At 38.4% G+C, this 24,883-nt stretch overlaps 1 protein-coding gene across 1 annotated transcript in view; it reads right to left on the reverse strand.

The window, feature by feature from the left end:
- LAMA2 (laminin subunit alpha 2) overlaps positions 1–24,883 on the reverse strand; it is a 284,721-nt gene that overhangs the window by 120,554 nt on the left and 139,284 nt on the right. Inside the window, exons 18-24 of the mRNA XM_086460446.1 lie at positions 23,110–23,196; positions 16,536–16,747; positions 11,928–12,034; positions 10,672–10,935; positions 7,561–7,741; positions 3,981–4,117; positions 1,275–1,511 (exon numbers count right to left, since the gene is read on the reverse strand). Of these exons, the coding sequence (XP_086316572.1) occupies positions 1,275–1,511; positions 3,981–4,117; positions 7,561–7,741; positions 10,672–10,935; positions 11,928–12,034; positions 16,536–16,747; positions 23,110–23,196 (1,225 nt within the window). The remainder of the gene's footprint in view (positions 1–1,274; positions 1,512–3,980; positions 4,118–7,560; positions 7,742–10,671; positions 10,936–11,927; positions 12,035–16,535; positions 16,748–23,109; positions 23,197–24,883) is intronic.

Below are 24,883 nucleotides of genomic sequence, written 5' to 3' on the forward strand. Positions count from 1 at the left end.
CTTTTGCTACTATCAGAAAGGACAACTCCATCAACTACTCTCTGAAGTGGTTATAGGCTGCAATTGCATTTTTTCTTAACCTCCGTCTTTTGCAGACTGAGAGAGTCCAGCTCTCTCAGTATAACCTTACAGATCATCTGCTCTAAGTCTCTTTCTAGACCTTCTCTGGATCCTCTCCAGTTTCTCAACAACACTCTTGAATCAGGTCCTAAAACTGCACAGCATTTCCAAGTGCTGTCTTAGCAGCACTGAGTAGAGAGGGATAGAGAACTTCCTCTGCTTGTCATGCTCTTCATGATGCCCTACCTTGCAGCTGCATTAGCCAGTATTATCAATGCATCCAGCTCAGTAGGCAGTTTGCCTTATTTACAATGAAAGTACATGGTTGGCTTATATTCAGTTTGCCGTTCCCCAAAGCCCATATGTGGTCTTCAGCAGTCTTCTTCCTCCCAAACAGTACTGATTCTTGAGGTTATTCATGACCTTTTCTATTTTTCACAATCATCAGGCTTTTCAAGGACCCTCGGGACTGTAGTTCTACTGTTCAGCATATCAGCCTATACCTTCTCCAAAGCAGCAATATTCTCAAATCTGCTGATGGTCAATTCTGTCACCTGTGTAATTGATGAAGGTATTGGCTCTGGGATACTCTGCTTGATGGCTACCAACTGTGTGTCAAACTACCAATTATTGCCCTTTAAGCCCAGCAATCCAGCCAATTTTCAAATCACTTAAGTGTGCTGTTCTTCCAAGAACAATTCCAAATAAGAATGCTGAGGGTGATGATGCCAAAAGTCTTTGCTTTAGTGATTCTCAATTGGATGCAGTCTACTCAGAAGAACAGATACTGCTGCAGTGAATTCTGCTCATAAAATGATCAATATTGATTCCTTCTAAGTCAATGTACTATAAAGAACCAGCACTGTGGCATACTGTTATCACTGATGCAATTGCTTTTAATTTGCCAAACAGCTGAACAATTGTATTGAATGGGGTTAAATTGGTAACAGTTCTGTAACAACAGGAAGAAATACAAAGTGAGAAAAGGGCCTAAGAGGATGCTATCCTGGCAAGTGTTAGTGTGTGAAAAAGCAACAGATAAGCACATAAGTCTTTCTTTATATTAGACTCCTCCCACAGCAGTTAGCAAATGCCCTATGGAAACCAATGAGATTTGTCTGCAGCTATTGGAACAGGCAAGTACAAATGTCTATGAATTTTGGAATAAACTTCTAAGAAGCTATAAGATCAGCTTAGAACCTTCATTGTCCTACCTTGCAGCTGCATTGGCCGGTATGATCAATGCATGAGCATTTCCCCAACTCCGTATCACAGCTCTGTGGATCAGTTCCTGCCAGGAAGCACTGACAAGCAAGACATTGAGGATAATTCCGGTAACCCATCCTGCACTCAGTACATTTATCCCCAGAGAATTCAGGGCGGCAGAAGCAACAGCCTGTATTTAAGTCACACTGAGAACTTAGGGCTCCAATAACGCTGCAGTCACAGGGCTAAAAAGGAGAGAAACAAGGAGAAAATTGCAATTGTGCTTCTGAAAAAGAAAAAAAAAAAATCACCAAAAAAAACCTCACCTCTTTCAAGTACCTTTAAATAAAGTACAGCAGTAAATTCCCGCTGTCCAACGGTAATGTACCTGAATTATACAACTAGACATTTATCTTCATTCAACAAGGGTCAAGCAATTACACTAGATACGTTTATAACACTGTTTTCTTTTTGAACAGGTATTACATATCATTGATAGGTTAGGCAGTGAAATCAAATAAATCTAAAAGGGTCAAGGCACTGGGATACTTTGCAGACAAAATTAACTTAAAAACTGTAAGTGCTCTCTAAAAAGTGCTTTCTATGTAAATCCTCCGCAGGGCATGTTCAGACCACTTTGCTAAAACTGGAATTGCTCAGGGGCAGTGGTCTCAGTGGAATCTAGTTCAATGTTTATTACTTATCCATCAGACAGGTAACTATCTTCTTTGTACAAACAGGACTGTTAGATGACAGTAATTTACACAGTAAGGGATAGAGGTTTAGTCATGTGGTGTACTGGGAAGTGAACTTGCTCACAGAATGAGACTTGCGGAGGCAGGTAAGGACAGAAATAGGTGATTTGCCAGAGAGTCTAGATATTGAATACAGAAGTAAGTAGAAGGGAAAGCTGCAGGCTTCCAAACAGTAGAATCCCTCAGTGCTATTACTGTGACTGTACTGCAAAGTTAGCACAGGACATTTGCTGTGATCACTGGTGTGACCAGAATCTCATATGGAGAAGTTCAGCTTGCAGAAGCAAACTCAGCACCAGTACAGGTTATCACAGTAACTGACATGAATAGACTTGCTAAAATTAAGGACACAAAGCTGAAAAAGAGAGGAGGAAAACGTGGGTCCAATTTCTAAGCAAAACTGATTATTACATGAATACTTACAGCACCTTTCTTCTGATCTGAAAAGACTATTTATACAAAAGGCAATTACATGCAAGAAACATTCAAATTCAATCTTTACTGAATGCCAGAGAAACTATTTTACTACTGGTTAAATGTTAGACTGTTAGACTACTACCTAAGAAATAAAACCTTCTGACACAAAGAACCTTAGTCTATAAGATACATTTGAACATAAAGCTTAGGAAGCAAATTGTTCACCATACGCTGAAATAGCTTGGTGCGCAATATCAAAACCTAAATTACAATATGTTGTTATGTTTGTTTTGTGAGCGAGCAGTTTTATGCAATGCTCTCTAGCGCCCTGAGTTACGACAGCCCTGGAAATCTTCTACAAAGAGTGCGAGCAGGAGATTCACATTTCACTTCGCAGAAATTAGCTGCAACATACTGAAAGAGATGTGGGCTGATAGATCATTATTAATTTAGATGATGCCATGGACTGTCATACTAATGTGCTCACATAAAAGACAATCAGAGAATATACTCCAGAGCTCAAACACAGGTCTTCAACCTCATTAGGCTGGTTTCAGAAGCCAAGAGTCTATATCACAGCAGCACAGCAGAGGTTTCACAAGAGGAGTTTTCCATACATACAAAAAAGGAAATCATTCTTTATAATTAGTTCATGGCCTGAGCTACATGACAAACAGCCTTTTAAGAAAGAGCATTAATGGTGTATGACCATGTTCAGACAAGACACAGGTTTTTTGAGTAATTGCAGCAGTTCTATAAATCCCTCATCGTCAATGAGAACAGCAGACAGGAGAAGGCATTTGAACCTTGCACAACATTCACTGTCACCAGTTTTCAACCTTAACCGAATACGGCTCCCCTTAACTCAAGGGTAGGACATTAACAACAGCTTTCATGGCCTCTTTGACACACTATCATTGCTTTCTTATTCCTCTGCCCTTCTTCCCTTCAGATTTTTTTTTAACTGTGTCAAACATTGGAATAAGAAGGATTTAAGAGCTAATGAGAAGGTTTATTTCACCTTTAAGAACATAGGAAGCAAGTACATTTTACAGCTAAAGTGGCTGTTTCTTTTCTTCTCTCTTCGCTGTCTTTTACATGCAAGTTGAAGCCCTTCTCAAGTAAACTTTAAGTACAAATTCCCAGTGGTATTACCATTAGGGCCAAAGTAAATTTGTTCTGCAAAGACACTGTCAATTACCTGTAACTATATGTCTATATACATTGTAAGATACTGTGGTAATCTCCTCAATCATGTTAAACACTCCTATAATAAAAGAAACCAGTCTCAAGCAGGACACTGACTCAGCGTGACAGAAGCATAAACAGGGTGTTTGCTGCTGCAGGCTGTATACCTGAGACAGAGGATCTGTAGCGTTCAGTAACAGATCGACAACATTTACACCACAGTCTGACACTAAAACTCACAATGCAGAGACAAACCATGATTCACAAACCTAAAATTGTGTTCCTGATAGAAATTACTGTATTTACCCCATGGGAAAGAGGTAACATACAAAGAGAAAATAGAGATCTGCTCACCTTGCAGCCACTGACAATGTCATGGCCCCAGTAATTCGGTGCACATTTGTCACACATCTCTCCAACGGTATTTGGAGGGCAGATACAGCGGCCACTGATGGGATCGCAGTTATTACCAAAACGTGAACACTGACAGGCTTTATGGGAGACAGAAAAAAGAAAGCAGAGGAAAAGTTACCCCTTTATGCGACATCTGGAGAGCAGACCCTAACAGGGTTAGGATCACTCCACCAAAACCTTTACTGTACAGTGAACTCTCCGTTATCTGCAGACACAGTGCGGCAGGAAAGGTAGAGGAAACCTAGAGAAACCCAAACCAGGAGCAATGCAACACAGGTTAACTGAAATGAGAACAGAGCGGGGAAAATAATGGCACCGACTCTAGAAGTGCAGAGACTTCTGAGATGGTGGACTCAGGTGACATAGCTGCGGGAGTATCGCTGTACTGTTTCTGGGCCCCTGCTGTCACCCACAAGAAGCTACCTGAGTGCCTCTGAGTCCTCTATGCCGGGAACCTGCAGTGTATTTAATCTCTTCCACCAATATGAGCCAACCTCCTGAAACTTCCGCTGCTGTAAGCAGTCTTTTCATAAAGGGCAAAAAAAGATGTTTCAGTTTCTTTTTCCCATTCTACTCCCTTTTTTCAGATTTCATATATTCTTTTGTGGGAGAACATCAGCAATGTGCCTCTTCACAAGAAACTGTGACTCTTCGCAGATTTTATTCAATTAAAATACTTTGGTTTTGGAAGTAGTTCCAAAAGAGGTCCTTGCTCTTAAAGCCTCGTGAAGTGAACAACTCATTGGTGGCAAATGCAGAGTCAAGGCCCATAAGTGATAAGTAGTTATGGGGCATAAGTCACCTAATTGTTTGGAGGAGCAGAACTGATGCATTGTTATTTTCATGTCCACCGTCAACATTACCCCTGAGGTCAGAATAAAAGCTTTGTGAGCAAACTGTGACTCTCCGAGTGATAATATGTTCCTTGGGGTGTTTAAAGGGCAGTGTAACACAATGTTCATTGCTGGGGGCTGTATTTATGTTCATTGCCTTTACTGTATAAAATAATTCAATTCAGAATAAAACTAGGAAGTAAGAGATGTGCAAAGATAGAACTCATATCTATAGTCCAGGTAAGATGTGACCTTTATTTTTCCCCATCTATGCCTTCAAAATAAGGTAATTGATGCAAAGAAGACAGTAAGTTTTGCCTCCATTATGTCAGGAACAAGACGTTTTGCACGCTACATAAAATCTTTTGACACGCTGTGGCTCGAAGAGGGTTCAGAATACATCTCTTATTGGGAGACTGAGGCTTTCAGATGTGACAGCTCTTCTTTGGGCTTCCAGTTCTTACACAAAATTGATTCAAAAGGCATGGAGGGGAAGAAAGTGATACACCAATATTTTCTGCGGTTTTACTTCTATCATTATGAAAAAGAATATAGAAAAAATCCAACACATTTGTTGCAAACAATAGTGAAATAGAAATCTCTTTTGTATCTTTGCTGCTAGAATATCAACGTTAACTGATGATGCTTTAGGGATTTTTTTTAGGCTTTATGGCTTTTTACTGCATGAAAAAAATCAAATTATATGCTTTTTGGATAAATGCTAGATAAAAGAGGTCCAATATTTTATTTGATACTTAACTGTCACTATGGAATTCATTTTTGTGCACTTTCTTCCTAGCACGATTTGATATACTTTTATTAAATTTCTGATTTTCTCTGAGATTCATAATTTAATTCCTTTTTTTTGTCATTTGAAGGTATACATAAAAAGCCTACTAAAAATAAATGGGAAAAAAACGGCCTTCAGCCTTTTGAAAACAGAATTCCTCTCCATCTATTGTATTAACTTTAGAACTTTTAAAAATCTGAATTTTCTGAACATCTTTAACTGTTGTGGTTATTTAAAATATTTGATGACCACAGGCAGATACATTTGCATTTAAAATATTATTTGGATTTACACTACTTTCCCATTTCATCACTGTTCGTTAAACTCTATCATTTCAAGTTTGCCAAGAGAGCAGTTAAAATTTTAATGTGAAATCTTGCTAATTGCCCTCTCATTTTCCTTGCCCAACTATAGGAAATTAACAACTCTTTGTAGTATTTCACAATAGCGATGCGCTTTCAAACTATGAAATCTTAGAATAAGAGAATAATTATGAAGATAAACTATAGTATTTTTTTCCCTCCAGATAAGTGCTAAGAGCTTTAGGATTGCAGTTATCATTTGCATTTTATTTCAAACTTTCTCATCAGTAAGCCTATGAGGCAATCTTTCCCTTTTCTAAGGTGCCACTGTGTTTGCACTTTTCAAGGTGTTAAAAGTTTTCTAAGCTCCTCCTTCTCATGGGAGACAATACCATAGAGTAATTTTTTCATATATGATCTATAATCCAGCCTGGCTCAAGGTTTTCACTGCAGGTGAAATTGAATTTTGCTGCACAGATGTGGGTCTTGAGGCCTCGATGCTCCTTCCATAAAAAAATGGAGGAAAAAAAAAGGTAGAGAGCTAGGCTGGCTGCTTCTGCTGCCATTCCAGATGGGAAAGAAGGAGGAATAGGATACTGAGCATGGTGATTTCTGCTTCTGGAAAGAATACAGCTTCTGCCTGAAGAATAATAGCAGCAATACCCTTGGTTTTATAGCACTCTGCCATCAGCAAAGAATGGTGTGGAGCCATCGCGACTCTGGTGTCCCAGCAGCCAGCCGCCCTAGACAACTATGTCTCCTGTAATCACACCTAAATGCCTAAATGAGCCTATGAGACTTTAAAAATAGAATTTCATTGGCAAAGAAAGATCGATATTTCTGTGTGAAGAGACCTATCGATTAGGCTCTTTTCGATGTAGCAGTCTGATTTAAGGACAAGAAGCATTTGTTTCAATGTTTGACCTAATGTTCAAAAGGACAAACATAAATGTAAAGAAGTAGCTGAATATATTCATGTCTGATGCTAGAGTTTCAACATCTGGAAAAGTATACTTTCCATGTGGTTACAAAAGGGACATAGTAGAGAATTTCATTTGAAGGTGTTGAACAAAGAAAGTATAGAAGTAAGTGAGATTCTAAATATTACTGTATAGAAAGTTAATAAAAAAGGATCAACCATGTAGACAGTGAAAAGGTCTGGGATAAAAATAGAAGCAAAGGGATTTTTTTTTTTTATTTTTTTTTTTTATCCATTCACACATCCCTTCCAGCTGATGTGATTTGGCAAACACCTTAATCAGCCTTCTATGATACTCTTACCATAACTAAATTATAGGAACTTCATAGAAACTTTTTTGGCCCAAAGTACTTGGAGAAAAGGACATTCCTGTTTCTTCTAGACATGGGAGAGTAGTCACAAACTGACTTTAAAATAGCAGGAATTGCTTGGGTCTTTTGTTCTTGCCAATCACCACCCTTGCCAACTGACCAATTTACAGGGCTGCCTATGAAAATACCTGCCTGTCAGGAGAATTTGTTAGGCAATCCAAAACCAGTCAAACTAGAATCTTAGTAATAAATAAATAAACAAACAAACAAATAAATTTGCAATTGTCTGCAAAGAATTTACGTACGAGTACAGCCTCCTTCTTCAAAGTTGTAAAATCCATGAGCACAGCGGTCACACTTTTTTCCTGTCACTCCAGGTTGGCAATAACACTGTCCATCTCCATCACAGTCGAAGGACTTGGAACCAAAGGAGTTGCAGTTGCAGGGAACACATCCTCTTGAAGACTGTAAGCCAAATGTTTCAGGCTGCCACAGAGAGAGGGAGAGCAGTTGGTACATTGAATGATTACCAGGAGAAAAGAGGAAAGTTGGGAGTGTAGGGAGATCAGGGTGCTTCTTTCCTCTTCATTACTGAAATACTACTCTTAACAGATTGAATTGTAGTGGTAAAACACTGGGCCAAGGGCGTTAAATAACCTACACAGTTGAAAAAGAATAAAGATTTCAGAACGTTACCTGATGCTATAATCAATGTTGTGCAATGTAACGCATTTCCTATGGGGCTCTGTTTCCTTAAGTACAACTCCCACAAGAAATGGAACATATGTCAGTGCCATATACATACCTTATGCCTGGGTTATAAGGTTATGTCAGGCAGAGTTTGTTGCTAAGAGAGCAAATTCAAATTCTTAGCTATGAATGAAGATTGATTCAACTGGAATGTCTGAACAATTAGATTTTATCTCCTCTGACCAGGGGCAATGTCTGTACACAGTATTGTGTAACTTGAGGGCATTTCTTTTGAATGATATTTAGGAATAACTTTATAATAGCATAGATATAATGTATTTGCGTACATTACGAGCAAACAATGGGAATTATCTACTTTTAAGATAAAAACACTGTCTTCATGTTGGGTCTAAGACTAAGATAGACAAAATCAATGTGTCTGTTTCTCTTCAATTTTCATTCTTTGCTTTCTTTTTTGCATTGAGTACTGTAAAGTTCCTACAGAACCAGAATAGATGTTAGCAACTACTGTAATAAATTTCCTCTTTAACTCCACTAGTGGAGTGTAAAATGTATACTTGTAAAGAACGGAAGACATATGTCATTTGTACACTGTAATCCGGAGTTCTGCATGAAGCTTTTCACCAACAGACCTGATGGGTTTCACTGTACCAGCTAACAAAGGCTCCTAGGAGCAAACTACATGATATTCAAATTCTGAAATCAGTCTTGAGCTAGAGTGACCTACAATGGGAGTACTTTTCTACCTTTTTACCTTTTTTCAGGTATGATGATTTTCAGAAAATATTGAAATCCAAATCATATTGCTTCACTTGAAGTTGATATTACAACATTTAATAGTAAAAATCTATCAGAGACTTTGCTAGGAAAGCAAAATGTTAAAAACGAGATATTAAAAAGATCACTGGTAATGTATAAAACAAAGTGGAAAATATTTACTTTTACAATGTATTACTATGTGACCCAGGCATGTGGTGTTAGAATTTTACCTAGCATACACCTGTACAGATTTTTCAAGTCAGTGGAGCTGCACTGACTTACATTTTACACGGATTTGTTCCACAGTGGAACCCCTAACCTCTTGTATAGGTGAATTCCCAGAGACTTCAGCAGGTTTCCATGTAAAAGTCCTGAAATCTGATCTCTGATGTTAATATTGAAGTTCCGTAATCCCATAAAGAATCTGCTGACAAGTATCAGAACACAGGACCACACCTACAGTTAGAATTTGGCCTGAAGAATCATATGAACCTAAGCAAATGCTTGATTGTACATGTAATAAAGAATTACACTTCTTTTAATTTCCAAATTCTATATTGAAATGTTTTGCTAATTACATACTTCTGCATGACAAAACAATAGTGTATCAGAGAGAAAGAAATACCCAAACTCATATAATTAAACTCAAAGGTTCAATTAAATCTACCGACTATCTCTAAAGATTTATTTTCCACAGGAAGAAACACACAGAAATGTGAATATGCAAAAAATCTCAGGACACACATTCAGATTAATGCAGTGAAGTAACTAATGCACAGCATGCATCTCAGTTCTCAATAGAAAGTTTGATAGGATCTAATAAATTCTGTTTATAAGGGTGAAAGTCAGAAAAAGTCTGATACTAGCACTCCACACTGCATGAAGGAAGAAAAGATCACTAGCATGCTGCGTTGTATTCTGTGATGAGCACGGCACAAAGATATTTTGATCAGTCATGCAAATCCCCAAGATGAACCACAAAGTCAAGACCTCAGTGAAGCTTGTTTACGCACAGAAATTCTAAGAATCGCATTTACTGAACAAGAGATAAGATCCTGGATGAGAATGAGGAAATGCAATGAATTTTTCTGAATATGTTATTATATTGTGTCCAAGTACCAGTGTATGTTGATTATTTGTGTGGGCAACACAGTTACATAATATATGTTAAATGGGTAAAAGCTCATGTTCTCCAAAGGAATCTATACAACGAAATATCGCATGGGTCCCAGAGTCTGTCTGAGGGGCAAAAACACTGCCAGGTATTTTTCTCAAAGAGGGTGTGATAAGTGTGGAAGGTTTGAGTTGCAGGGAAAAAAAAAACCAACATTCTTAAAACACTGCTCTGTTAGAAGCAGTTGCATCATAATTACTTCATTTTAGGAAATAAGTTGGTTTGTTGGTATGTGATAAACAATGACACTTCTGTCACTTTGAGTATTACATTCAAATAATGGGCACTCCGCTCAATTCAAAATGGCTCAGATAACTGGCCATATTCACTAATGAGAACTTTTAACACCAGTGATTTTTGATATTTTAAGATTAGATATTAACACTTTGCCTCTGGGGCTGATCCTTCTCACAAACTCCTTAAAATTTTGGTTCTTGAACTCTTAGATGAGGAAGTCTATTCCTGCCACGAAAACTTCACTGATTCCATTGATGTATGTACATCGTCCATACGTTTTGTGCACACTCCTGTTGATGGTGCTGCTTTTGGACTTATTCTAGTATTTGACTTCTGGCCTATATTGTCATTTGCACTATGAGAAGCCCTAGGAGTGGGGAAGTATCCTAAAAGGCTGTCTGTCTTCTGAGCCTGTCTGTTTCTCAATAATTTCGTATATTGTAGCACAGGTATGTAAAATTAAAAAAAAAACAACCCTCCAAACACAAGCGAATACAAGACTTCAGCCCATGCAATGCACACAGTTTCTGATTACCAGAGTAGCAGGCCGGTAAGCACCCCGTGGGCACCCACTGGCACTGCTGATGCCCCATCTCCGAGGGGGGACTCGTATCTGCTGACTGCTTCGTGCATTTTCTTTCAATTTAGGCACCTGTCTGCTGATTTCACAGCGTCTGCCCATGAATCCTGATTTGCAGATACATCTTCCTGACATATCACATTGCAGTGACATGGATCCTAAAGCACTGCAGCCACAGGGTATACAAAACCGCCTTTCTGGGGCCCAGAAGTATCTGGGCTTTAAGAATGAAAAGTAAACACTGTTAGAAAGTGAAGTCAACGAAACTACACCACATAAAAGAGTACATGAATAAAGATAGTCGTAAACACAGTGGCAAACAAAGATTAATTCCAATTAACTGCTAATATTGTATTCATAAGCTTGAGATAGTTGCTGTGTACCTTATGCAATCTGTTAAAATTCCATAGGCACCAACGATTCTTCTTTGAATTGACTCTTTAAATACTGTTGAAAATAGCGTGTAAGCAAACTACTTCAGAAATTACAGTTTTAAAGGGTGAAAATGATTCTTCTGATTTCTGCAGAATTATTTATGTGCTTTAAATTATACATACATGGAGGTGTTCTGAGGACACAGGCCTAACCTACAAGTCCTCACGCTGAACTAGAGAAACGTGCAGCCAGCTTTAACATATTCCTTAGCAGCCTGAAGACAACTCTGTGAGAGTTATGAAACACTGTTTTTTGCAGTGATTTATGAGACAGCAAAACGTCAAGGCAAAAGACACTTTCACCAAAGAAGAATACATTATTTGGACAATACAAGAGGAAACTCTAAGAAAAAAGCATAAAGCAGAACATGCACAGCAGAAGTAAACAGCATTCTGCTTTTTCTGAAAATCATATGCTATCAGACATTTTGCAACTTTCTTCATAGAGGGATTATCCCCTAGAGCTACAATATTTTTAACTAGTTTATTTATATCAAACATGCAAATATAAAGTGTATATACCATATATAAAAATTTACTCATATGTACAGTGAGGCTTAAAATAAGTTCATTGCATGCAAATGCAATGTTCTGTGTTTTGTACTAGAAAACATTTAAAACACAGCCATTTTACCTTTCTGTAAATAAAAGCAACCCATATATATTCTTTAAGCGAAAAAATGATGAAAAAAAGAAAACCTATCCAAATCCAAAGGATATTTAGTGATGAGAAACAGGGCAGAAAGCTGAAAGGGAACACTGTTTCTTGTCACTCACCTTGCAGATGTCACACCGGCGCCCAATCACGTTGGCTTTACACTCACACTGGCCTGTCTGAGAGTCACAGATCTCTGAGATGGAGCCATTGATGTGGCAGTGACAGGCTGCAGAAGAAGAAGGAGCTCTTAATGTGCTTCCTGAAGCTAAACTTAATAGCTAAATGTTTACAGTACAGCTCTTGTCACCCTGAGAAATCCAGGAAGGCAGGCCTGAGTAAAGTGCAAGGTGTCACTCCCATATGGTGACAACACACACTAACCTACCCATAATAATGTGGAATTTTCCTTCAAACTATTGCAGTGAGAAATTTTGCCTCGAGTTCATAAACAACTTGTTTTGTGTGCTCCTCTCAGATCAAAACAGGGTGTTTAGGGCACATGACTGAAAATGCACTCTGAAACTTGGGAGCAGGCAGATAAGCACTGAGAGAAAAAAAAAAAAAGGGTGCAGACCCTTACACAGGGTGTGTATGGGATGTAGCTATGGCAGGTGGGAGCGTGACTGCTCCACGTGCTGGTCCTGCTGCCCTGGAGCCCAGCCTGTGTTAGCATAGTAGGCAGGAAGCGTTGGCAGGCTGAGGACCCAGATCAAGGTTATCTCCATGGGCCTTGCTATGGGGGCAGTAACCTCCTCGGCCCCCAAAGAGGGGAGTGGCACCCTGGCTACAGCTGAAACAGAGACCAAGGATTATCTGCTACCGTAACTCTCCAGAACCCCTGTCTCAGCAACAGCATCACAGTTCCCAGAGGAAATGTAACCTGACTGACCAGCGTAACTCATCACAACACTCTCTTAAGGATTTAAAACAGCAGTGAAAAGGAACTGCTGTTTCTTGAGGAAAATAACAATGCTGCTGGCTTTTAAATTCTTATATTTTAGGAGAAGAGAAATTTTGGAGAAGCTTTCTATCGCCCTTTATGTTCTTCAACCACAATTCTTTTGGCATGCAGAGATTAGGAAAAACATCCCTTTAGTAATTACAGTAGAGAAGAGGGATGTGATCGGTGTCACAGGGACGATAACTATGCAGTGACCAACTCCATCAGCATGAGCTGGTTCCTGCATGTCCCTTTTTTGTCTTTCCCAGAGGGGAATGAATCCACATCTCTATACTCATCATCAATCTACTCTGTAAATCAGGGCTCCAATACACGTTTTGCTTTCCTGCAGTGTCCTGACTGCATGTGCTAGTTTTTTTCCTCAACTTGACAGCTTCATTTTAAGAAACACTTAAGAGTCCCAACAGTGAATACATGGCAGTCACGTACTTGCATGTCACAAGGTACCATTTGAGACAAAGCAGTTGTATTTTTTCTATATATAGTCTATTACAACAGGATCTTTCTCATTCCTTTATTTGCCTTGCTAATTTACAGTTTTCAGCTGAAAGGATTTTTTTGTTTGTTTTTCTTTCCACTTTTGAGTTATTCTGCAAAAGTTGCTTCTTTTAAATGAAAGTGACTTTATGGCTGCCAGTCTGTCCATGGCATTGTTTCTCAAATGTTTGCAAAGATGTCTTATATTCTGCAATAAGTAGCAAAAATCTGTTGGGCTCTCATATCAATCTGGTAACACCGTCAGAGGTTTTGATCTCTTTCTGGTTTGCAATATATTTTAAAAATGTAAACATTTAAAAACACTTCTGCTGTAATTAACATCATTTCTCTTTTCCTTTTACTCTGATTTTTCAACACTAACTGAATCCATAATTTACCTCTTTCATCCTGTATACAGCAGCCTTCTTTACCATAATATTCATGTTTTAAAACTGCCGACACTCCAAACTGTACACAGTGATATATGTTTTGAGTATCTTTCTAATCAAAATGGTCAGCAGTGAAAGATGATGCAAAAGCTCAGACTCAACAAACCACAATTCTCAATGCAAATTAACAGTATTTCACCAAGCCTTTTGTACAGACCTCAAAAAACAAAGTCAGTCTTATTTGAATTGTTTCACTTATCAGGCATATGACAACATAAGAATCAAAAAGAAAATTTAAACTGATTTTTTAAACAGATGAGTTTGTCCTACTTATATATTACCGCAAACAACATACCATATATTCTTAATTCAGCCACAGATGACTGAGTGCAATGCAGTGGTAAGGCAGAATTTGGAAGTCAAGGCTTTGATTGTTTTTCTTGGCTCTGGCAGTGCATACATACAGAAGAAACATACAGCCAGGGCTATTCATCTAACAAACTGTTACTCAATCTGATAAATTGCATTTATCTCACCTGAAGCCTTCCCGTTCATTCATCTCTACTGGGAAAGTTAGCTATCATCCAAACCTCCAAATGGTTGCTACAATACAATACAGCCTGTCAGAGAAATTTATCTTACTTTCTCCCAAAATGACACTGGGCAAGACCCTTCACTCTCTCTAGATTTGTATAAATATTTATGAGTGCGTAATTATAAACAGCCTACACACTTACTCTCCTCCAACAGTAGTAGCTACGCACTGGCACATATGCACACTTGACTATTTTTCTTTAATTAAACTCATTCACTTAGCTCTGTTACCATCAGTGCAACCTCCAGGTATTTGCTTCAGCACACCGTGTCGTTTCACACCAAAAACCAGCCTACTGGAATCAAATCAAATAAGCCTAAGACATTTGCTCATTGTTCTTAGATTTACGATTTTGTACAGCTACACTAAGGAATTCAGAGACCCTATAGCTATATAAAGTTGTACTGCCATTTGAAATGGTTAATGCACACAACAACAGCACTGCACTGAGAAAGAGCAAGAAACATTTCAAACAATAATTTGAAAGCAAAATTCATGCTTTGCAATACACTTGGATTTGGCTTTTTAATAAGGAATGAAATTGAAAACAACAAAGTAAAGGCTCAGTCCCTCTGATATTGTAGCTGCAGGGCAAACTTCATGGAAGTCTGCAAAGGAAATAAAATATCATATGCAAAAAAGAAAACCCACATGAAAGACGGAGAGTAGATGAGTACAAGGTAACTATGAGCACAAGGCTATGAATACATTAGGGGGCTCTCCTTGACAGTGATAGGAACAACAAAAGCAAAGCTTGTAATTCTACATTAAATATGTATTTATTTTTAATACTTTTTTTTTAATTGTATGTTTTCTGATTCCTCCTCATATTACATCACATCTTTTTGTCATGCAGCTGCCACTACTGCAGAAATGTTCAAAGTAACAGTCCTGTTGATGCCTCAGGAATGGTGACAAGCTACTGGAAGCTATGATTTTTGAAATACACTTCTTTTTAAAACAGGGTACACACTTAACACCTTAACTTATATGACATCATTCATCATGAACTGTTAACTCATGCAGAGAATATATGTGATTGCTCAACTTTTATTCAGTACAAAGTAGGTAGAGAAAACATTTACACAGGTATATGTCTTCATGGTTATCTATGATTTTACATATATCAGTGTTTATTAGCCTTAGCTGAGAAACCCGGTGATGTTTTGCATCTCGCTGGCTCCCATGCAGTCTTAGGTGGGCCACTAATAGAGCAAATCCTGGAAATGGATGCCAGTGGCTCAGACTTTCATGCTTGCAACACACACTGCAGAAATGGTCCCAGTGTTTCCACACACACAGCAGGAAGACAATGGTCCAGCTCTTTTACTTGCGTAATTTTACGCTGATATAACACCTTTGTACTCAATGGAGTTGCTCTGAGTTTATTCCAATGAATCAAAAAGGATTAAATCTTTGTGTCAATGAAATAAAATGCTCTGCCCTTTCAGGACACTTTATAACCTGTTGTATTCCCTTCCTCAGAATGAGGTGGAAGGGTATGTGAAGAGTGTTTTTAAGTTAAAAGCACTTGTTCTAATAGCCACATTCTGAATTGTGCCAGCAATGGCTCAGGAGAGCCACTGCCTCCTACAGAACCAAAAGCTCCTGTTCCTATCAAATCTTCCATCTGCTCTCAATATTTTTTTGCAATCACTACGGGGAAGTATGAGCTAGGACTGATATTTAAACATGTCACCACTCAGCTAAGAAGTGGTAGCTTGCTGCAGTGCCAGTTATCTTCCTCCAGAGCACCTTATAAAATTTGTCAGATTTTAGACTCTGCTTTGCAGGAGGCAGGAGAATATTGCCCTGTAAGAGGCAGCAGCTCCCAAATCTTACTGAGGTGGGAAGGAGGTCACAAGTGCTGCCAGAGCTGGACCCTACAGTAATTGAACTATCACTCCCTCCTTTCAGCACCAATCTCACTAGTTAATGGGATTTCCCTGCATGGCTTATAGCCTTTTTAGTGAATTGTTTTCATTTATTTGTATTTATTTTTGTAGATATGACATTTAGTATAACCTTTTGCATCCATGCAATGCTCTGCTCTCCCAGTTTTTTTCCATGTTGGCTTCATTACTGCTACAACTACAGCAGGAATTCTTTTAATAGGTTCTTCTTTCTATTTACCCTGAAGCCTCCCTTTCCAAATGCAGATGCAAGTAAAACACTATTCTTATTAGAGGTGCAAGTACACCATATCGCTCTCCTGCTCACACATACAGAGGCAGTATCTTTCTCTCAGGAACACAGTTATAGGATAGATCAATACTGTCAGGAGCAGTAAAAGTTCATGACTTACGTTGACAGTTCCTTGCATGAAGAGCATCACCAAAATATCCATCAGCACACCTCTCACAATATTGGCCTGTTGTACCTGGCTTACATATCAGGCAAGCACCAGACAAGCTGTCACAGCTGCCAGGAATGGAGAAGTCAAGGTTGTCATTACACTGGCACGGCTGGCATGATCCCCCTGGTATTAGAGGTTGTCCAAAATAGCCTTCTGCACACCTAAGGTAAAAGACATCACCAGTTAGGACCCTTAAATAATCCTCTTATTAGAAATACTTAATTTTGTTGCCTCACTAATCACCAAAAATTATTTGATCTTCTTTCAAGCATTTCTCAAGTGTCCTTTTCTCTCTCCCTCCTTCTCCTTTTTAACAACACTGTAGATACAGTACCAGCTGAAATCCTGCCAGTTCTGCTAGTAATTAGATTTCAGCGGGAGAAAAATCTTGTCACTGGCACTGAAGACGAGACAAAGCATAATAAGAAATCTGTCTATTGGCACACTAGAGGAATTCAGGTCCATGTTAGATAGGCTTTGTGTTTCAGCACATCATGTCTCGATGTTCTGTATTCATTTACCAGCAAGCTTGATGATTTTTTCCCTCTGCCTTAAAAACTCATTTAGTTTCGAAAAACAGGTTTAGAAAGTAGTATAGACATAAATTTGTTTACCTAACAAGATCCTTCCCTGTCTTAGCCTTCCCCTGATCTACTGCATGGTCAGATTTGTTTAATTAATGGATTACTAATCTCTGCGGATAGGCAAGTAACAAGACGATTATTTTATTAGCCTTACCACAGGAACTATGTTGGTGTGTATACCAACAGTACCATTCATATTTTAACAGAGATGTTTAACATCACCTTCTTTTCCACCTTGCCCACAAGCAGTTCCCTGTGAGTACCATGTAAAGCAAGTTAGTGAATCTGACCTAACGTGAGTGTGTATATAAAGCAAATTTCTACTCGTCTCACATCCTATTTCCTATTTATATTCTGGTCTGCTTTCCCTTTCCATTACATTTCCTCACACTTCACAGTAAAAGCAACTTGTAGATAGTGAAGAAAAAGAAGAAAAATTGCCCAGTTCCAGCTAATGAAGTTATTCATGTGCATCTACGATGAACTCCAATTAGTGTAAAGAAAACAGAAAGTACATAAAATACATTGCATAAATTAATGTTTCCTTCTATTTTAAAGCCAGATTGAATGCAGTTATAATGTAGATAGATACTCTGTCTGCTTTGTAACAGTATTGGATGGTATGGTTGGGCAAGGATTTTGGGTACCATCCTAATACGGGAATGCAGAGCTCCACTATGCCTTCGCTCTTGTCTCTTTATGTTCACCAAGTTCATCCTTTTCCTTGCATCCAGAATATCTCATGAAGCTTCCAACTGGATCTTAAACAAAACCTCCTACGAATTTATTAAGTATTATCCACTATTAACAAAGATTATAAAAATGGATAACTGAGACTAGGGAGGAAATTATAGTTGGATCTAATTGAACAGTTTTTTGTGGTAAGATATTACACAAAGTAAGATTTTTCCCATTCTCTAAAAATACCCACAGTGCAGACCATAGATGAATAATATGTATAAATAGTCTAGTGGTTTGGGTGCATGTAAGCACTTACGAACATGAGTATAATTTTCACGATCTAGCCCACTGTGCTTCACTCCTTTAGCATAGCCATCTTTCACAATTACCTCCTCATAGCAACAATACATCAAAATCTTGTCATTAGAATAATTCAGGCATTTTATTTTCAGAACCTGTCATGAATGTAGCCATGTATTGTACCTCCTTGTATTCCCTGAAAAGAAATTAATATTTTTTCTTTGGATAGCAGACATCTCAGCAAACACAAAAGACTGATTTTTAGCTTACTTTCGCCAAAGCAAGTTGGCTTTTTTTCAGCAATGATATCTCAGTTACAAAGGCCAGGAATGTCTCTTAACACATGTAAAAATTAATAGCCGTGTTTTATCAAAGTCAAAGAATAATTGTGTAATTGATAAGAGTTTTCTTATTTTCCCTAAAATAGATGATGTGTGAAGTTCACTTTGCTGATACATTTCTCACTTATTACTGGCATATTTGTCATAAATCTATATCTTTTGGTACTACTAATCTATTTGACTTCACTTAATGTGTATTCATTTTGCCCTTTCACTTTCATTTAGGGTTACTTCTGCATCTGATAGCAGTCACAGAAACTTACCAAGCAGTTCACAGAAAAAATACTCCAGGGATTTGTGAGACATGCACTGCTAATCATTTCCTTCTATTAATAGCAGGAGACCTCGATAACTCTGCATTCTCATCAGTTTAGACATTGCTAATTAAAATTAGCAAAATCCACTACCATCACATAACTGTGTTCTACTTATATATACATAATTTTGAATCCAGATTCAAGATGAACCTGACAGTAAGGACAGACCAGTTAAGCTTAAAAAAACCTGTGTGTATGTATCTATGTGTAAATTCTTCCACTTTTTCTCCCACTTCTCCTAAAGGTGCAAGGGAAGATTAAAAAATTTGCTTTCATTAACTCTATCTTTATTCCCTTAAGGGCATTTCTACTTACTCTTTTCAGATTCAAAGAATTACATGTTTGGCAGGGTTCGTATTAAAAAAAAACCAATAATGTATGTGGCATGGAAAATTACATTTACGTATTACACAAGACATATCTAAATAAATGACTGCTAAGTACAACAGAACACCTCTAAGATGAAAAAATGAACAAAAATAAAAGCAGTGAAGAAAGATTTTTTTCCATCTTTTTCTTTCTTCTTCGATGCTCACCTTTACCCTCAAATGCAGGTGTGTCTGTGGCTGACACTGTTTGTTTTTATTTGGCATAACTGGTGCCAAATACAGCGGTACTATATAAATATATGTATGTATGGGTCCAGCTAGGATGGAGTTAATTTTCTTCATAGCAGCCTGTATGGTACTGTGTATATACACATATATGCACACAAACACAGGCCTATTTCATACATTTCTTTATATTACTACAAAAAAAACAACCCTTGAGACAGAGTTAATTTAGGCTGCAAATCCAAACACTTTCAAGTCTGGAAATACTATTTTTATAGTTGCTTTGAAACTTATGTGCATGTGTTCAAAACCTGTGTTGGAAACTTGGCAAAAGCCCTGTGGAGAAATGGCCTGTGAACACACAGTTAAAAATCTTAATTCAGGAGCACCACACAGATGTTAATGCTGTATGACGAAATAGAAAGCTTGCATTTTCTAACATCAGAGTGCCTGCCTTTGCAAGCTGTAAACAATCCTGCATAACACATTTGTTGTATCAAATCTCCTGAATGTTTGACCCTTTTTCCATCAGCACTGCAATACTCACTTTTTCTGGTCTGCCTTCCCTTTCCATTACATTTCCTCACACCAAGCAGACCAATATTTCTGGCACTAGTGGAAGAACTATATTAGCTACAACAAGCAGCAGGTTGAAGCCAAGGGACTTGCAAGAGATTGCGGCTGGTGGCACCCTATGCTAGTCCTGAAGAATGGGGAAGCGGGGGGAGAAGGAAGGAGATGACCCAGCTCACCCTTCTCCTCCCACTGAAGTTACATTGACCTCTCATCTCTCCTTCTAGGAAGGAAAGGTCACTGGAACCATGTCCATAAATGAAGGAGTGTTACAGGAGAAGCTAGACTCTAACCCATTTTGTTTCTTTTCCCTAAAACTGTGGGCTCTTGTCTATATCAAGACTGTGTAGCTGGAAATCCTGTAAATACGCTGGGCTCAAAGGACAGCTTTTTTACATTCTCATACACCCCTTCTGTGGAGTTAGGAGAGTGTCTGTCCTACATCATACCCATTGGGAAAGCAGCCAGTGAGTAAAGGAAGAATGTAAGTTTAATTGGCTGGGGAAAAGGATTAAATGGGGAAGCTGGGCTTTTTCTACAATTATAGATGTGTGCTAACTCCAACACAGTTTATAGCTGCAATTATTTTGATGGTGTGATGAGCTGGACCCCTCAGAACATTGAGCAATTTTGGCAACATTTTCCTGAAGAGTTCAAGTGAAAGAAATGGCAATTTTTTTTTGACATTTTACAACTCTGATGTAAAAAAATATATACAAATAAAGAAAAGATCTTATCTCCCTAGGAGGTAAAGGATGATTTTGGAGACCAAATAAGTACAGTACTGCGTATGCTCACTTTATGATACTTGGTACTTCACGATAATTTAGGACTGTTCAGTTAATGAATCATGTGGCTCAGATCACTTGTCACTTTGCAGTTGCTAAAATTGATGAGAATTTCATGTAAACTCTTTTAGCAATTATATAATCACTATTAATAGCAAAAGGCAACACACTTTCTCCTGTTCATTGTTATTGACAGTTGCAGGCACTTCCAAGGAACCTATCACAATTACAAGCAAATAGTTCTATGAGTATAGGAATTAATGGCCAAATTTCCAATGGATTGATATCTCACGGTTACAAGGCTAAGGGCTGATTACTTGCTGCAGGATGTTGCTATTCAGCAGGGAGTAATCCCTCAGGCTATGGCAGCACTTTTTCCTTGCCCTGTGAAAGTTTTCTTATGGGCAGAACATTTAATAATCTCTCTGTGTCCCTCTTGTTCTATCTCTCTCTCATGTATTCTCTGCTGTTTAATCAGGTGTGAGTTCACACAGTGTTCTCCCCCTTAGCTATGACATGTCCTGATTTATTAACCTCTATTCAGCCACTTCTTTTCACAAAATCTTCAGGAACTATTATCTTTGAGACCTCCTACCCTTCTGTCAAATTTGGTTGAAATTGACCTACAAGTTCAAATGTCTTTGCGGGCAGCCAGACAGACATGCACAAAAAGATCACACAGCCTCATTTCCTTAGGAAATCAGGCTAAAATCCAAGCCTGCCACTTATTCAGATTCTGTCCTACTGCATCTACAGCCTGTGCTCCACTCAGAAATAGCACTTGTTGCTAATGGAAGCTGTCAATGACCCTGCATTGACAAACTGCCACCAAAGTGCTCTTGATGTGATTTATTCCTGCTGTCATTAACTTCACAGCCCACTAGTTGAAAGAAGGTGATGACTTCCAAGACAGACAGGAAAAGACAGGCAGAAATAGCACGCAGCAGGAGCAGACTCAGTGATGACGGGTGGAAACAGGTGACAGCCTGCACTCTCACTTTAGGACAGATATAGCACAACAGGGGATTTAAAAGGAAGTAGTTGTAAATGTAAATTGGAAAGACAGGTCTAGAGGGTAATTCACAGTGTATGGTCTGGTTCCTGCTTTTGTGACTGGCTTTTCCTCTTGATTCATTCCTACTCTTCCTCATCCTAGCCTGAATATTTTACGACTTCATTCAGAAGACTTGTCTTTTTTTTTTAGGGTTTACTTTGGAAAATGCTGCAAGCAGCTCATGGAAGTGCCAAATGGCAAAAGCCTACTAAGAAACAGAAGTGCCATGTTTTCATGCCCCATAAATTTCCATCCAGGTGTTAAGACAGTTATCTGGCTTCCCCAGATAAAAGGGTTATTTTTATAAATAAAAATAAAAATCATTTTTATTAAAAAAAGGTATCATTTGCAGGGTCACAGGTGACTGGGACCACAGAGCCAAAGCCAATGCTGATTCATCATGACCTCCAGACAACTAGCAGAGGTACCCTGGCACACTAACTGCTCTTGCAAGCTGTTCTGTCCATGTGAAGTCCCAAGGGACTGAAGGCATGCAGACACAGTGATTATATCCCTTGTTTCTGTGGTCTCACCTCCGGTGGAAGGGGGTTCCCAGGAGCTTAGCACCAGCACTCACACTGGCCTTCTGTTTCATTTAAATTCTCCACGTGATCCTTTCAGAATAGCAGGATATAAGGAGGGGAGAGAACTTTCTTTCTCAGTACTAACAGGTCTCTCAGACCTGTCATAGCCAAAGACAGGTTAGACATATTTTTTTTAATTTGTCTTTTGTATAGGTAGTAATAAGTGTAGGAAATATATTTCAAGATTTGTATGTATTTGACAGAGAGGAGATATCTTTTTTGTCATTAAAACCTAGTTTGTGCTACTTGCTAAATAGAGACTGCAATGGGAAACTAGAAGGAACAAACATGTAAAGTATTATTTAAAAAATTGATTAAAATCAACAAATAACTTATTAGAAGAACTGTATTTTTACTGCATATTAACTTTTCAAAAAGAGGCATCAGTAATTTATTGCATACTTGATTTACCATGCTCTAAACATTCAAATGGCAAAAGAGACAAAATAATTATAAAAATCTCAGAAGAGTGACAGAAAAGCTAGAAAAATAACTTTTAAAAAAGACTGTTCTCAGCAAATGCTTCTTGGAAGCTTTGTACATTGTTACAAAGTAATAAAACAAACACTAGAAATATGCAAATGCAGGGACACAATATCAGAGGAAGATGCACAAGAATTTCTTCAGTGAGTTTCAGAACATAGGAATGGGGACAAGAAAGGGAAGTACTAAAAAGGTGTAACAGCTTCATACAATCAATACTTTTGTTTCAGGTCTCATACATTTAATAGCACGGTGCTTGCTTACCTTTCGCAGCGTGATCCCACGTACCCAGCAGGGCATTCATCGCATGTTAATCCACGACTTCGGTCAAAATGGCATGTCGGGCTAAAGCTGTGTTGTTGATATTGGGTAAGGAGAGGAACAAGGAAGAAACATAAAGAAAAGATAGTTAGCAGCATAGCTCTCTTCCCACTTCAGAGATTGTTAATTTGCAGTGCCCAAGAAAAGTGATTCAGGTCTAGGACACAGGGCTTAAGTTTGACTCCAGCAAATAGAATTTGGAATGACTCTGCTATTTCTGCAACACTGAATATAGAGTAACGGATGGCAGCATCCCAAAAGCCTGTTATTACGGGACTTGAGCCTGCTACCAAGTGGTCTGGATACCATTATAAAGGCAGGAATGTACAGCTGTTTGTTTGTGCCCCCGAGGGCCTGGCAAAACAATCTATGCCATAATGTAGCCCCTATATAAATCTTTCTGAAGGACAACTGATTTGAAAGCTCAGTTAACTTTGTGTACAACCGGCTGTGAAAAGAACCCAGTGAACAAGAAAGGGGAGGGGCAAAAAGGGAAATATCTGGTGCAGCTTCCCAGAGAGTGCATTTGAGTAAATTGAGTGCCAATGACCTCAAGCAACAGGCCAGACAGGCACACTGAAGTTTAAGAATAGCTCGCAGAGTAGAAAGCTTTACCTCTTTGGTATGGTCTACTTATTTTTAGATTTTTTTTTAATAAATAGGGATACTGTAGGCATTTGCAAGCTCCACGTCTTGATGTCTGTGTTTAATCTGTGCTCCTTCACTGTTTAGCATTTTGCTTTCTGTAATCTTTCTCCCTCAACACACTTTTGTGAGTAAACTGCCTGACACTCTAAAAGATACCACACAGAAGAAGAAGCAACCTGTTCTTTCGTCCTGGAGTGATTACTAGAGACAGAGATATATGAGCACCTTTATAGGGCCTCATCTAAATAAAGGTAATCAATTCTGGTCAACCAAACAGAAAAGTAGAAAAAAGGGAGGGAAAAAAAAAAAGAAAGGAATGGGAGCAGGTGCATAGTGGGGTGACTATTCACAACAGGAAAACAAAGCACCTATCTGAAAATAAGACACTAAACTTATTTTTTGTAACCTAGGAAAACAGAAGTTGAGAGGAAATATAACTGCTCTAACAAAGACATCAGAAGGAAGCTATATTCAAGGTAAAAGTTCACGCTACAATAATACAAATAGACATAATCTGACCAAAGATAAATTAAAGCAGGATATATGATGAAAGTTTCTGGAAAATAATAAGCACATGGAAGATAGAAAAGCTTCATTAGGATCATGTAACATGATTACCTGCTGGTGACTGGACCCCACGTCTCAAGAGTCATCCACCCTATGATCTGACCTCAGTTACTCTTAATTCTGTTTCTGTTATAGAGTATTTCCATTTATAAATATCCTGTCTGTCATAGGACAAGTTATCCCACAGACATAGAAGAGATCAGTAAGAAAAATGTAGGTAGGTCAAGTCCAGCAAGCACAGACAGGTATTGGGATTTTCCTCTTTACCATAAGGTCATTTTTCATTATTTTGCAATGTCATTCAATTAAGAATAGATTCCAAAACGCATGAGAAGCCAGCTGAAGAAATAATAATTGTTCATTCTATTTTTAAACAGCAATGAAAGCAATTTTCAACCAAGGCATATGCTATCATTGAATCTAATCAGCAGCACCTGACTTATTTCAAATAAGATCCTGCTTGTCAGTCCCAACTTCACTCTTTCTAAGAGCTACACAGGAA

This window comes from Leptosomus discolor, chromosome 2 (assembly GCF_034619465.1).
Source record: "Leptosomus discolor isolate bLepDis1 chromosome 2, bLepDis1.hap2, whole genome shotgun sequence".
In the NCBI taxonomy this organism is placed as follows: domain Eukaryota; kingdom Metazoa; phylum Chordata; class Aves; order Leptosomiformes; family Leptosomidae; genus Leptosomus; species Leptosomus discolor.